The sequence below is a fragment of the Thermobia domestica genome, chromosome 10 (genome assembly GCF_964235325.1).
Source record: "Thermobia domestica chromosome 10, izTheDome1.hap1.1, whole genome shotgun sequence".
Taxonomy (NCBI): domain Eukaryota; kingdom Metazoa; phylum Arthropoda; class Insecta; order Zygentoma; family Lepismatidae; genus Thermobia; species Thermobia domestica.
In genome coordinates this window covers 21,594,950-21,611,753 of record NC_137463.1, presented here as the reverse complement: position 1 = coordinate 21,611,753, position 16,804 = coordinate 21,594,950, and the positions used below count along the sequence as shown (strand labels likewise).

The 16,804-nt window shown below is 31.5% G+C and overlaps 1 protein-coding gene across 1 annotated transcript in view; it reads left to right on the top strand.

The window, feature by feature from the left end:
- Positions 1-256: 256 nt before the first annotated feature.
- Positions 257-16,804, top strand: part of LOC145662359 (uncharacterized) — a 130,538-nt gene continuing 113,990 nt past the window's right edge. The window contains exon 1 of the mRNA XM_081727869.1: positions 257-798. Within this exon, the coding sequence (XP_081583995.1) occupies positions 790-798 (9 nt within the window). The 5' untranslated portion in view covers positions 257-789. The remainder of the gene's footprint in view (positions 799-16,804) is intronic.

The following is a 16,804-nucleotide window of genomic DNA, read 5'->3' as shown; positions in this document are numbered from 1 at the left end:
GATGTTGCTACATACAAGGTTTGTTACTGGCTCGTCTAAAGAGAGTCTTGTGCAGAGCGCAAAGCTCAGAGTGAAGCAAAGTCTCGCTTCAGGCGGTTCCAGTATTCCTTTGATCGCCTGTGTTTCCCTCCGTACACCCGCCATCTTCCTCTTACCTTTTACCTGTTTCTCTTTTACACCTCCCCTCCGTCTCTGCCCCCGCATCTTTTAGTTACCTACTCATTCTGTTTCTTTCGGTCTCTTTGCTTCTTTCTCTACCTGTAGCATACAACCTGTATGTGACGTCACAAACAACCAAACGCGGTCTGCTTGCCTGGCCACTTCGTCGGTGTTCGCTCTGCGGGGACCGCAGCAACAAGTCAATGCAACAGAAAGAATAATAACGCGATGTCGGCCGCTTGTTGCAGGGTTTTTCTCGTCGACAAAAGTTAATGGTGTAGCCAGTATTGGAATTTCAGTTTTCGTTGTTTGACAAAATACTTTTGTGTCCGTTTCTTTTGGTAATGCAATTGTCATTTGTTCCGTTCTAAAGAAAAGACGAAGAAAAAGTTCGCTTTGGCCAAGGATTGTAATGTAACACCTGTAACCACGTTTTTTTATATTACTTGTTGAAAGAAGAAGAAAAAATCTAGTGCTGTGTGGTGCAAGTGCTAATGTTTTATTTCTTCTTTATTTAGTGAATAATTTATACCAAAAATAGATAACACCAAAATAATAGCATGACCAATGTGGATTATAATGAAGGAAATAGATGACAATGTTGAAACTTAAAACAGAAGAAAATTCATTATGGATCAGGTAAGTTTAACCATAGCTCTTACAATAAAAACACATAGTAGCTCTTAAAACATAGACATACAGTATTACACAACTTTAGTAAATGTTTAGAACACGTTAACTTGTGAGTAACACTAACCAGTACGAAATTTAAAGGTCCCGTCCGAGCAATTAAAAACAAATCAACAAATTAGGTAAATTTAATCAATCATTATAGAAATGCCAATGTCAATTTCCAAAACTTTTGATCTTCAGGGACTACAACAAAAATAAAATAGCTTTTCGTACCAACAATTTACTCTAAAGAAAGTATGTCGTTTCTCTAAGTTATGTAATAACATATTTACAAAGCGTTGTAATTAATTTTTGTTTTAACGAAAGATATTCAAGGTTTTTTTTTAAGTAGATGATATAGTTTTTAATCTAGGAACAATTTGCTGACCACACACTACCCAAGTGACAGAAGATTGAATGGCAATAGTCGTTCCTGAGTGTAAAATCAGAGTTTTAATCCTCTATTTTCTTTAGAAGTCTCATTAGTTGTTTGTTGTGCACTTATTAATGCAATTCGATATATTTAGACACTTAGTTTGTACCTTTTAATGTTACACTTCAAATAGCGTAATTCTTCGCGGTGCAGAAGGTAAATATTAGGACAATGTATTCATTCTTTCATACTGTATACCTATAATGTCATTGCAAAAAGATTATTATCAGGGCCGGATTTAGAGGGGGGCACCGGAGCACATGCAGCCCCGTTCACTGTAAATATACACTATTTAAAATAAGAACCTCGCAGTGAAAAAGCAACATTTTCCGAAATTTTCTGCTATGTGTCCGTTTGAGGCTTAAAAGAAAGCTTAGTTTTGCAAAAGCAATAGTTTAAGTCGAATTTCTGAAAGTTGAAGGAAAAGGATTCACTGAACAAATTAATATTCCTCATTCATACCACAGATGTCTAAAGGTATTTAAAAACTTAAAAATTTAAATCAAATGTAGTGGTAGTTATTGGTGCACACCCGTTCAAGAAATCCTGGATCCGGCCCTGATTATTATATTCATTCTGATACTAAAATAAATGATAGCAAACCAATGGCACCATGCTTCTTTTATATTTATGCAAATATATAAATAAATTAAAAAGAAAAAAAAGAACTTTGTAAGATGAAGATATGAAAATGTAACGGAGGATACAAATCTTGATAACGAAGTATACGTACTTTCAGTAGATTTGTAACAATTACGACTTTTTTCTTATCTACACTGCATGCATGTTTTCCATGTCCATTGATGTCCAAAATTATTGTCGCATGTCTATAAATATGTTGTTGTATGAATATAATTTGATAACGAATTCGCTCGGTATTTCTTATAATGTTAATATGTATATAATCGGCAAAGACATGTATGTGGCAAATTTAATGTAAAAAGAGCAGCAAATAAGAACAATAAAACGAAAATAAAACTTTCTTGTCCATTTAGCAACATTTTGTTTTACTCATTCTAATTTTCGTATTTATAATTCTTTTCCTATGAAATTTACCACAAATACACATTTCCCGATTAAAAGTACCCTGCAAAATCATTATCAAATTATATTCTCACAAGGTGACAGTTATAGATATGCGACAATCATTTTGGACATGAGTGTACATACTTTGTAATTTACTATGTATAAATATGTTTTGTTGACACATACAATAGGGAAAAATCAACTCTTTCTTGGGTTCCCGGCAGGGAAAAGTCAGGTGTTTATTGTATTTCATAATCAATAATAATAATAATAATAATAATTTACTCGCTGATTTGAAGTTTCGAGAAAGTCTGTTGATGGATGTGATAACGAAACTGAAAACAAAGGTAAAAAAAAAAAAGTAACCCCTTCCCACCCGAAAGCTTCTCCATAGCGAAACTGACATTATGATGTGACTTTCGTACACTTTGATGTGGCAAAATTTTGTATCAGCTCATCAAAGTTATTTTTTTTTTTTTTTGGTAACATTTCACGTTTAATGTTCATTAAATTTAAGTAGTTTGATTGCGATTGTGGCTTGCCGTTTTCCCATTTATTTTTGAGTCCTCTTTATTTATATATATATAAACTGAACGTTCACCACAGAAGCTAGTAGCCATCACTGAAAATGCTGATAAAATGCGATGGACGGAATTGAGTTAATATTAGTTTAGTAAAAGTACGTAAACCAAAACTTAGCAACGAAATGAAACCAGATTCAATACAGTAACAATTTTTGTGTAATAAGTTTTTTTTTTTTTTTTTTAATTAGGAAATTTAAAACTACAATTGGCAAAACTAAATTAAAGTTTCTAACATAATTTCAAGTTCTTTCCTTAAGTATGTTTTCCATAAAATTCTTTGCAATAAGTAACATTAGGGCTATGTAATATTTTAACCGGTCTATGTCAAGCATTAAAGTTTGTTTGGTTTCTCTATTTAAAAAAAAGAAAAGAGAAGAGAACGAAGGTCCCTAAAGAACCATCGTCTTAAAACGGCCCTGTATGTACTTCGTTACAGTGGAACACAGAATATGAATTGCAGAAGTTTTTCCTTTTGCACGTGTTACTCCACTAATCGTGTTTATATTTTGTATTCACTTATCAAAGCATCTGAATTATATCAGAGTGATAGAATAAATTATTAATTTCAATATAATGATGATTTTCATTAACTAAAATATTTGCAACGATAACAGTTATGTATATTTAGTAATAGGACAACACGGACAATAGTCCGGTACCTTATGATAACAAATCTTGTGGCCAGACTTGTTTAAACTTGTTTTATTTATGCTGGTAAAGATATAATATATAAAATAAAGATATAAGTAAGGAAGCCATAGTTGATTGAAGTGTATTTTTAATTTCTGTGAAATGAATGATAAGTGTTAAGGAAATACAAAGTTTAAAAGGAACAAAAATAGTTTAATTTATTGAAGTAATTATCGTAGTAAGTTTTCGTGATTATTAAAGTAAATTTAAACGAACTGGGATCGCAATATTTAATTATATACCGTATGTATATGTGTTACACATTTTTCTTAGGAACAGTTTACTATTAAGTATTTTATTTAGGAAGTTTCGTTCCCAGAATTTTTAAAAATATCTTATATTTACGTAAAAATCGTATACATTTTTCTTTTAAAAAATACATTCATACTTTTCAAATTTCAATGGCACGTTAACTTATGAACTGTTAACTATACACTGTAATGTTTCATAAAATGTATGAACAATACATAGTGTTTTCAGTGATATAATGTTAAAACAACAAGATTGTCGACCAAAAACTGTTGAACTGAAAATAAGAAATCAAAATAGCTTCCTTTGTTTAACTTAGTTTAAATAAGGAAAATTTAAATCAAAATGTACATTAGTAAGAAGGATACATGTAACCCCTGTAACCAAATTCGGCCTATGTTTAGCAGAAGGGGTCCAGCTCTTTTCTCTAAAAAAAAAAATGTTACAATTTTGGTAATTTCTGTTCACATTCGGTTAGTTTGCGGTAGGGTTGGTTAGTTTAAGTTAGATTAGGCTAGTTTAGGTTACGCTAGGTTAGTTTAGTTTATGTTATATTAGTGTAGGAGTCCCGCATAATTTTCCAAAAAATGATAGAATTTCGCTTATTTCTACTAATATTACGTTAGTTTAGGTTAGTTCAGGCTAGCTTACGTTAGTTTAGGTTAGGTTAGGTTAGATTTGGTTACGTTATGTTACGTCTAAGTACTTGCATCACTCATTTCTCCTGTAAATTTTGCGTTTTTTACGTGCTTCTGGACCCCTTGTACTAAACATACCCCCCAAATTCAATTGTTTGTTTCTCAAAACAAGAAAGAACATTTCAAAACCAAAAGTTAACCCAATGACGACAAATGATTTCAAATATTATTATTATTTAGCTATTTTATTTTTCACCCTATATTTTTGTTGTGTTAAACTAAAGCACTTGTACCAATAAAACAAAATTGTGACATGTAAGGGGAATTTATGCGATATGTATCCCTGCATTCATACCTAAATAAACAAAAAATGATTTTAGGAACAAAAATTCCACTGAAAAATACCCCTTTATAAATACTTTAACAGTAAATAATATGTTTTTATGGATGACAACATACATATTCCCACCCTGATATTTATTTATTTATTTATTTTTCGCCCATATGAGTGTGAATTCATGGCTTCGTCAAAAGATACGAAAAAAAAAAAGAAAACACTTTACAGGTACTTTACAGATATATGCAAATGGTGGTACAACATGAAAATAGTAATAAAATAGTTACAGTAATTTTCAATAAATTATTCCTGTTTATAATATAATTCTTCGACACACAAATCTTTAATTTCGATAATCAGTATTATCACTGGGAAAGATCTGATTCAAGATATTCTTATATCTCATAATAGGTGCTCGTCTTTTGTTTAAATTGCAAACTGGGCATTTGTTTGATATATTTTAGAAGTTGGTTATTTCTACCTGGTGAATCGAGTTATGAAGTTTTGCTAACATGAATATGTGAATATGATTGATGATTCTAGTATTATATTATTGGTGTTAGTCCGAATTTAGTGAGAAAAATTGATTTATTCATATATTAAGTCATATTTCGAGAATGTATATACGTGGCGTACGACAGTATATTTAGCCCAAAAGTCACGTATTTTTTCTAGTTATTTTTAAAGTTCCGTTGTAATCACAAAAGCACAGGTCGTGCCTTTTTAATCCAGAACCTGGTCAACCTTCCAAAATTACTACCCGAATTTATTATTTTACAAGGTAAAATGGATGTACAATTAAACTGACACCACGTTAATAATTAAATAAATGGTAAAAATAAAACACTAACTACATTTTTAATATGACATTTGTCTCCCCTGTAGAATCTTCCAAAATGTATGAAAAATAGTATCTGAATAATGCAATTGCTGTAGCAATTAAAACAGAAGTCACGAATCGCTGATGTCCACTGACGTTGATGTACATGAAAATCTTATTGCCATTACTTGTAAAAAGTTGATTTAAGTTGTGATTTTACTCCAGTCATTTATACCAGAATATTTCGGGAAACTGAACTTTAGATATATAATGCATCTTCAGGCTGTTTACCTTGTTAAAGGACGAATCCTTATCCACAATGTATATATACTATAATTAGATATTGTAAATCCACCTAGTGTAGAACTAAATCAACTAATTATTCAAGTAAATGAATAATTAGAATTGAGTAACGAAATAAACATTACATTAACGAAGAATATTGTTCAAATATTTTTAATAACGAAGAATTTCAAATGTTTATTTTAATAACGAAGAATTTCAAATATTCATTTGAATAACGAATAATTTGAATAATTACTGGAATAACGAATAATTGTTGGAATAATTACTGGAATAACGAATAATTGTTGGAATAATTACTGGAATAACGAATAATTGTTGGCATAATTACTAAAATAACGAATAATTGTTGGGATAATTACTGGAATAACGAACAATTGTTGGAATAATTACTGGAATAACGAATAATTTTTGGAATAATTACTGAAATAACGAATAATTCTTGAAATAATTACTGAAATAACGAATAATTGTTAGAATAGCTACTGAAATAACGAATAATTGTTGGAATAATTACTTGAAAAACTAATAATCGTTGGCATAATTACTGGAATAACGAATAATTGTTGGAATAATTACTATAATAACGAATAATTGATCAAATAGTTACTGGAATACGAATGATTGTTGAAATAATTACTGGGAAAACGAATAATTATTGGAATGATTACTGGAATAACGAATAATCGTTGGAATAACTACTGAAATAACGAATAATTGATCAATTAATTACTGGAATAATGAATAATTGTTGGAATGATTACTTGAATAACGAATATAGGTTGGAATAACTACTGAAATAACGAATAATTGTTGGCATAATTACTGAAATAACGAATAATTGTTGGAATAATTACTGGAATAACGAATAATTGTTGGAATGATTACTGGAATAACGAAAATCGTTGAAATAACTACTGAAATAAAGAATATTTGTTGGCATAATTACTGGAATAACGAATAATTGATCAATTAATTACTGGAATAACGAATAATTGATCAATTAATTACTGGAACAACGAATAATTGTTGGAATGATTACTGGAATAACGAAAATCGTTGGAATAACTACTGAAATAAAAATATTTGTTGGCATAATTATTGGAATAACGAATAAGTTTTGGAATAATTACTGGAATAACGAATAATTGTTGAAATAATTACTGGAATAACGAATAATTGATCAAATAATTACTGGAATAACGAATAATTGTTCAAATAATTATTGGAATAATAAATATTTTTTAAAAATAATTACTGGAATAAATAATTGGAAGTAATTATTGAAATGAATAATTATTGGAATAATTGCTAGAATAACGAATACATATTGAAATAATTGCTGGAGTAACGAATAATTGTTAGAATAATTATTCAAATAGCAAGAAATTCTTGAAATAATGAAGCATGATTGAATAATAACTCAAGTAATAAATAAACATTCTAATAAAGAATAAATAGTGGAATAACGAATAAGAATAGTTACTCGAATAACGAGCACGTGTTTAAATAACCAAATAACTGTTCGAATATTTATTATTTGATGGAAAGGAAAGAAATTGTTCCTATAATTTTAACAGTACTGATCCGCAACGACTGTCTCACTGAAGTTAAAGTAAAAATAAATAAATAAATAACTAGCTAGTGATAACTATAACTGAGTATATTTTAATCTGGATAATGGACAATATTCGGACATTATTTTCTATCCTATCCAACTACCATAACTCATGTGGACATCTCTGGAAACTACCTCGTTTTACACTCCAAGTGTCATACTCGTATGTGATGTATGACCCACACGGCATTTTACATCGTTGTTCGATACACTTTTTGTTACAATAAAACATGACACACACGTGTCATGTATGTCGTAAGGACACATTGTAACAGACATGTGTTTTTGTAAACGACCAAGAGAAAGCCATCAAATATATAAAAGAATTATATTATTTATTTTGCAAATCCATTGGGTTTTCATAGACCAATCATAAGTTTGCCACGATTGGAGACTTCACATCTTTAAAATGACTGGTTGAATTATTTTACCAAATTAACAACACATTTAGAAGATGAAACGGTGGTGAATAGATGATATCATTGTAGGGTGGATACATTTTTTAGTATGTTTATTTTTGTAATATTGTCTTTACTAAAATATTATTTTATACTGTACTTTTACAATATATCCTATATAGTAATACATATGTGATTACAACAAAAAAATGAACAAGTATTAACAAAATCAAGAAACGTTCTAAAGTTTGTTGAAGACATAACATGTTTATCTGGACCGTTCTAATTACAGTATTTTATTACTTTAAGAACATTTTTTTGTTTTGTTTTGTTTAGTTTAACGTTTGCGATTATGCACGGAGGCTGAGAGCGACGGCGATAATGAAACGGGAGAACCCCAAGAAACTTCCAACACAATGTTTGTACGCCACAAAGTCCACTAAAGGGGAGCTGCGATCGAGCCAGGAATCTCACACGCTAGAGGTGAGCAATCTACCACTGAGCTACAGCGATCCCTATAAGCGTCATAGGTTGACTCTTCTCCAAATGTAAATCTTTTAATGAAGCAGATAATATAATAGATTTTATCTATTACGAACTCGATACATTACATTATTATTATTATTATTATTATTATTATTATTATTATTATTATTATTATTATTATTATTATTATTATTATTATTATTATTATAAACTTTATTGGTTGTTTGGTTGATGTATAGTCTAGCATCACGTCCACCAGCGAGTGTATATGAGACGTGCAGATGCAGCTTAACATGAGATCCGAACATGAGTTCCACCGAAATTGAACCCAGGTCTCTTACGCCTACAGAATTCTATTGTTATTATTCCTCTAATCATATTACTAAGTGGGGCACGGTGGCTCAGTGCTAGAGCGCTTACCTCTGGTGTGTGAGGTCCTAGGTTCGATCACCAGCCAAGTAGCTTTGTGGTGGACAACATCATGTCAATGGGTTTTCTCGGGGTACTTCCTTTTCCTCCCATTGTTTTGTACCACCAATTTTTCCACCATCATTCACTTGCTTCAATCATCGTCTCCTTTAGCCTAAAGAGCGCAATCGTGGGACGGTAAACTTCATTTCATTTTCATTATTATTAAGTGATTTCAAATGAACAAGTCAATATTTATGTATAATTATAAATCGAAAAGCTATCTACACTTAGCCTCGAAGTGTCTCTTTCGAAGTATCGTTAAAGTGAATTAATTACTAATGATTCAATGTAAAGGAAGCTAAACAATAACGTACATACAGGCTTTTAGTGGGTATAAATAAGTTTGATAATATAACGTACAACACAAACAATGTGTAAGGATGAGAACAGGGCCGGACTAAGGGAGGGGCTTAGGTGAGCTGTAGCCCCGGGTCTCCAGGTGGACGGGGACCTCTACTCTGACCAAAATCTCAACAGGGTGTCTAAAAAGAACTATACAAGATACGATCATCATCATAAGATAAAATATGACCAAAAATATGAAACATATTCCCTGAACTTTCATACTGTACTTCCACAGAAATGTATTAGGCAATGACAACAGGGGCCACATATTTTCTAGCCCCCGGCCTCGAGATGGGTTAATCGTGCCCTGGATAAGAGACATACGAATCGAAGAACTTCATTGAGCTGAACAACTTTCTCATAAAGAAAATTCTAAACAAACCAATTGGGAATGCTCCAAAAGCATTGCCAGAACGAACTTAAAAAGAATTACTTTTTCTGATCAACTTCTACAGGCTTTATACCACACTGAGAAAAAAATGTATGTGGCGTACGTAAAATCATATGTTACATTTGTAAATCCTGTAGTTTTTGTACTTAACGTACAGCAGACGTATAACTGAAAACTCATGTTTTATAATACTTTCTGTATAACTGTTCCATCTGTACGTACTTTTCGTATGAAACAATATAGACGGTCAGGATCTCACATACAAATGTACGTATATAACATATAGCTGACAAAGGTAACATACATATATGTATGTAATATAAGAAAGACTGTTAGATATCAGACATCCTGCAACGGCATGATGTAACATTTAAGGGTAGTGCCTATGTAGCATACGGATAACGTATGCTCCGTACGGATTTATGTAGTAAGCAAGAGGATTCCGTGTATTTGCACAATATACCGCTGTCCGGATAACGGATTTTTCTCAGTGCAATTGTTCTATGTACTATATTATTATACTCATTAAACAATTCTTGAGTACCAATTTTTTCCACATGTTTTGTTTAAGTTATGTTACAACGTTCTGCTATATTTTGTTTTACGAAGACAACAAACATTGCAAATGGATTTAGCAGATATGATGCAACAATATTGCAAACATATATTATGTTGTCTTGATATTTTTTCACGATATGCATATTGTGTTCCGTTCAAACCAAAAAAAAAAAAGGTCTTGAAATTGTAAAAGCATTAACATTAATAATAATAATAATAATAATAATAATAATAATAATAATAATAATAATAATAATAATAATAATAATAATAATAATAACAATAAGTTGCCCGTGTTTAATATAACGGATTTAGGTGGTGAGTGTTATAATCAATGTGTAAATCGGCTCCTTAAAGAATATGAAATTAATCATTATAGTACTCAAAATGGAGGGCACAAAATTGAAAAATTCGCAACATTTAATCTCTCTATGACACAGTCCCCGAGATGTGGCTCTTAAAATCTCAAGAAATCGGAACTTTTTTTGGTCAATATTTCGAGAACGGCAAGAGTGACGCGAAAAATTCCATTACTTTCTCAGATAATTTTTGATGCTCTATTCAACGGAAGGCTCAAAATTGAAAAAAAAAAAAAATCGCAAATAACAGACAGACACACATAGGCATAGAGAATTCAGTAACGAACTTTTATAAGTTCGTTGAAAACTATATCTTGTAAACTTAAAAATTGACGCTTTTCGATTACCATTCCACCCATTAAGATGAAATTGATGCTGAAGAACGTCTTTATGACCAGGATATGATCAAGGTAGCAGCTAAACCATAGGTTACAGCTTTTTCCAGTGTAAAGCAGGATTGAAGCCCATTTTATCCAGTGTATACCTGAGCGTCAAGGGGGCTATAGCCCCTATAGCCCCCCCCCCCTTGGATCCGCGCCTCATTATGAGACTAGCAAGATGTCAGTCAATAGTATGGGTAATGAATGGGCAAAGCACGACTCTTGAATTTTAATTTTGTTGACTATAATATTGTGAAAATATGATGCATATGTAAAATTATAAATGATACTGCGTTTGAAAAACCAATAGATGCATAACGGTAAATTCCCATTGTAATTTTCGTGGAATGTTAATTTTTATGGCGCCAAATTTTTTCTTCTGCTACAGTAGCTTATTTATTTTATTTATGTAGTAGCTAACTAACCGTATGGTCTATGGTACCCGGAACTTCAATGCCGTATTCACAGAAGCTCTCCATTGACTTCTATCCTTAGCCAAGTGGATCTTGTTTCTACTTTGTATTCCTATTTCTGTGAGATCTATTTTGATATTGTCCTAATCATCTGCGCCTGCGTCTTCCTAATAGTAGTTTTCTAATTAGATTTCCAGTTAAAATTTTGAAAGCGTGCCTAGTTTCCTCCATTCTAGCTACATGACCACCTAGACTTAATGACCGTAACAATGTTTGGTAAATTGTATAAATTATGCAGTTCCTCGTTTTGAAGCTTCGGCTGTTCCCAGTTCCCATTGTTTTTGGGTCTGACTGTTCGCCTCAGGATTTTATTCTCAAATATTTCAGTCTACGTTCTTCCCCAATCTTCCCTCAGAGTAAGCGATCATGTTTCGTAATCATAAAGCGTAACAGGCGTGATTATCGTTATATATATATATAACGATAATCACGATAATCTAATATATATATACAGGGTGGCCCAAAAGTAGGTATACGGCTCTGTACTGATTGAATCAAGGCATTTTATATTATTTACTTATTTTTATCCGTACAGGTTAACTAATTTTCTTCATTATTTATTCTTAATTTCTTTTCACTTATACTTTAAGCTCGGAAAAATCGAAGGAAATAAATTCATTAACTTAATCGATTAAAACGTCACACTTGATCGATGAAGACCTATATACCGGTACCTACTTTTGGGCCACTCTGTGTATTAAACTTCAAATTCCTCGACAGAATTCGCGACAAAAAAAAAAAAAAAAGATTTTGAACTGAATAATAACTCGAATTCCCTGCTTTCAGTCAATATTTAATTTATTTATCTATAGTTTATATAAGAAATAAATTGTTAACTAGTAGCTTTTATGTATTGTTGTTTTCTGCTAAGAGTGACATAATACTTCTAATAGTGATACATGCATACTACTTATAATATGCAATATCATCAGTAATACAAGCATCATACATTTATATATTAAAAAAAAAAAACAATATGATTTAAGATGTTTCTCATATTTGAAATCATATTTTATGAAATGCTTCAAAAAAGCACTGTGTACAAAAGATTATAAAAGTACAATATGGTAGTGGACCCTACGTTATTCTGTATGTTATAAACCATTGAGCAGCTCGGGAAAAGACACATTTTCTGACTTTCGAAGTTCAACCTTCTCATGCCTTCCAATGCAATGATACATTCCAAATAAGCATCAGAATATTACAGTATTACTGAAGGCTAGCCATAGAATTGAGGAGAAAGAAACTAATATAAAATTTTACATTTTTATAGCTTATGGAAGTGAAGTGCCTCAATGGGCTTTCGATTATTTTTAGGAAGTTAGATAACTAACGGAAACACACACGACTTCAGCAGTCCTCTCTTCTCTCTCCTGCTGTTTAAAGCCTCTAGAGTAGGGTGTTCACTAATGATACATCCGCATAGATATTTCATAGGATTGTCCCAGAAACATTTTTTTACTACCTCCTCTTGTTTTTCATTGAAATGGCAAATCAAAATTAGTACGAGGAAGTATCAAAAAGTTTGTGCTATCACCTACAAGAAATTTCCTCTGGAGAACTCGGACAGCAATGGTATTAGCCCTTCTCTACCAAGTCACCGTGCCTGATGACACATTTTTGTCAGTGTTCTTCACTTTCCCTAAGCCTTTTGTAAAAATCTGCAGTTTGGCTTTGAAATCTCAGTTCAGCCTCAGAAATGACGTTATCCCTACTGTCAAAATGGCGTCTTCTGAGTAAATGTTTCATTTCTGGTAAGAGAAAGAAGTCATTTGGTGCAAGGGTCTGGTGAGTATAGGGGTAAGGCAATATTTCATATCCTAATTCCACCGCTTTTATCATAGATGCATGGGTAGAATGAGTTGGTGAATTGTCTGCCCTTTAGCACCCCTTTTGTGACCCATCTACGACATTTCTTCTTTAGTTCCTCTAGTAAAACAAAGAAGAAACAGTGGTTCTAACGAGTTCAGAATTTGCATGCTTGACATACAAGAACCTTACTATAAAATGCATGTCCGTAGTATATGCATTCTAGTTCGTCACCTTGTAGGTGATTGCACGAACTATTTGATACTACTTCGTATTTAGTTTACAGTTTTAAAAGAATGGAAAATAATTTTCAAGTAAACACTTTTGAGAAATTATGTTATTGTGTTTTTGTCATAAAAAAATATAAGTTCACTTCGTGTAGTACATAATGTCAATTCGCCGTTTCTTGAGACATTAATAATTCAGCACATAATATAAAGCTCTATATAAGGCCATGCAAAACCATATACCATTTTAATCAAACTGTAGTTATTACTTAAAAAGCATTACTTTTCGTCTATTTTGCTTTCCATTATCATACGATTTTGTTATATACAAAAAATGTTTATTTTTATTACTTCTTCTCCACGTAAAACAGTAAAATAGCTAAATAACTTTCATTATCATTGCTGCCAGAGGTAAAAGTGAGGCAGAGGTAAATATATTAAAATAAATTAATCTCATATTATACATCTTAGTAAAACTATTTTTTGTGATTCATACTTCTTTTATACCAAACCCTATTTAGCAAATTAATAATAATAATAATAATAATAATAATAATAATAATAATAATAATAATAATAATAATAATAATAATAATAATAATAATAATAATAATAATAATAATAATAATAATGTACCCAAGCAATTAGTTAAATCGGGGTTATACTGTGTTTGAAAATACTTTGTCGACAGTATTACTTGATATTTTAAGGTATCACGGTCACAGCGAATTTCCATTTAGTTTTCTCGGCATTTACTTCTAAATCCATGTCCCTGGAGGTGTTTAATAAAACCTTTCTATTTCATTCTGTGGTAAAAGGACTATATATTAGGCTGGTGTGAATGAAATGTTCGTTTTGGCGTATGATGGAAAGAACTCACCTCTTCAACGCAATACAAGGATGAACTTAGATCACGCGTCTAAAGTCACAAATCCAGTACACGTCCGTTAAAGAGACTGAGGTAACCGTAGACAGTCACGAGTTAGCGTTGTTGAACAGGTTAATATGAAAGTTCACCTTGGAGAACACAAAATTGCAAGAGTTTTGTTTACGAGTCCACTGCACAGCAAATCAAAAATAACAATGTATTTGGTTTGTCAAATTTCATTCCGGTGATACACCACTGGAAAATGAGTCTTGTAGTCACTAAGTAATACGTTCGGATGAGCATCGTAGGACAAGATAGCTTAAATCTCTTTTCTCGTAGGAAACCCAACTTTAAAACTGTAAGGTGTTGCCATCTATTTTATTTAATATCACGTTTTTAATATTTTTCAAAGAACTCTGTGGGCTACCTTTGATCCACGGGCCATATATTAAAAACACCTGACCTGTTCAGTTGATGTTTTAATAATAAATGTGTGGCGCGGTGGTGAAAGGAAGACCGTTCGGTGATAATCCATTTTAACTTTCTCTCTGATCATGTATTGTTTGTGAAATTTGACAACAGTGTTAACTGTGATACAGAACGAAATAATTATGCGTTTAGAAACGCTCCAAATAAAGAGTCCACTTAAACGTGGAGTAGAAAGGAGTAGGAGAGTTCTACAGGCGGTGTTTGAAAGGAAAAATAATTTAATGATATCTTTGGTGTATACTCAAACTTGTATCTTAGAAACGCAGAAAAGCTCATTTGAATTGAAAAATAATAAGTTGCGGGTCCTCAGTATCCTTTTTTCCATCTCTGTTTCTTTTATTATTTATTTATTTATTTGAATTTTCATGACTAAGTCGAGCATAATAAAGAAATTACAAAAAAAAAATAGAAAAGGAGACAGGCAATTGTCGGGTGATTAAATTTCTGCACCATATCAAAGTTCTTGAAAACAAATAATATATAGTTTTCCCACTGTATGAACCGTCCTCCAATCACGTAGCATTACCAATCTATAGCAGAAGATAAGCGCTACATAGCGCGCTTGCCGTTGGCTGCTTGATGGCTTCATGTCTGTGAAAGCAACTCAGCTGTTGCCGCGTCAGGCCAATAAGCAAAAACCGTACGCCCGCTAAATGATTGGGGTTAGTTCAGTGGTGTTCGCTAAATGGCAACGTTGCATTAACCTCACGTGCTTCCAGATCAGCGAAGAGTAAAAAAGTGGGTGTAACAGCGACGGAAGTATAATTTATTTACTATCATTTTATAAATGTTATAGGTCGTACTTTTCAAAAATTCACATATTGCTTATTAAGTTGTTTACAAAAATAAATAAAGAAACATAGTGAGAACCGTTAAGTGTCAACTTCAAACTCATTCATAGCTAAAATCTGTGGATTATAATCCGTTTGACACTATTGCCAAAAAATAAATAAATAAATAAATAAATATATAAAAATAAAAATAAAAATAAAAATAAACTTTATAAAATTTTAATGTTTAAAGTACGTACATTTCAGACATTGCAGTCAACCTAAGTATCCTATAAGGATAACTGGAAAAATTAATTTAAAAATTTTTGAAAAAATTAAACGCATGAAAATCGAGTTGATTAATTCTTACAAAATTAATATTAGAATAAAAAACAACAGTTAAAATTAATTGGTCAAAATAAAAATTTGATATGATTTTTTTAACTACTATACAGTAATTATTATCTTTAAAAAGTTCAATCCATGAGAAAGTTACTCAACTATGGTACTATGAAAATTTACTGTTTTCAAACAAAACTGATAATAATAAACAGTAAAATTAAAATATTCTATAACTCAGAAATATTCATTTCAGAAAAAAATGTTAAATTTTTACTCGTTATGATTTTTTTAAAAACAATTATCAACTAAAAATTAAGTCCTGAAAAAATAAATTGATTATATTTAAAAGCTACGATTTTTTTTAACTAATTGATTTAAATTTATTTAACTAATTGATTTTAACTAATCGTAAATTTTTTCACGGATAAATTACAATTTCCGAGACACTAGGATAGCAACGACATATGCGCCAGTTAGTAACTTGAGGTTAATATGCTTAAGGTTTTTCAAGTTTTTCTCGCAATGTATTGACTCGACATTAGATCCATATTTGAAATTGTATTTTTATTTCCTTCTTATTTCTGAAATAACTAATTATAAAATCACTCTCGGTGATTACAGAGGAAGGGTCATGGATACAGATTATCTGAAATGCCCGTTCTTCGCACGGAACGAATACGTTTATGGAATTACTCTCTGCCAGTGGCGTAGCAATAGGGTAGGCAGGGTAGGCATTTCCTACGGGCGCAGGGCCTTTTGGTACATTAGGGGGCGACACAGGTTTTTAATTTTAAAAAAAGAAGCAAATTATATAAATGGAGCCCCAAGTTTTGACGGCCTTCATTTCCAAACATGGCGAGAATAAAAATTCCTGCTCACATCGCTCGCAGTTTATTACATTTGCGTATC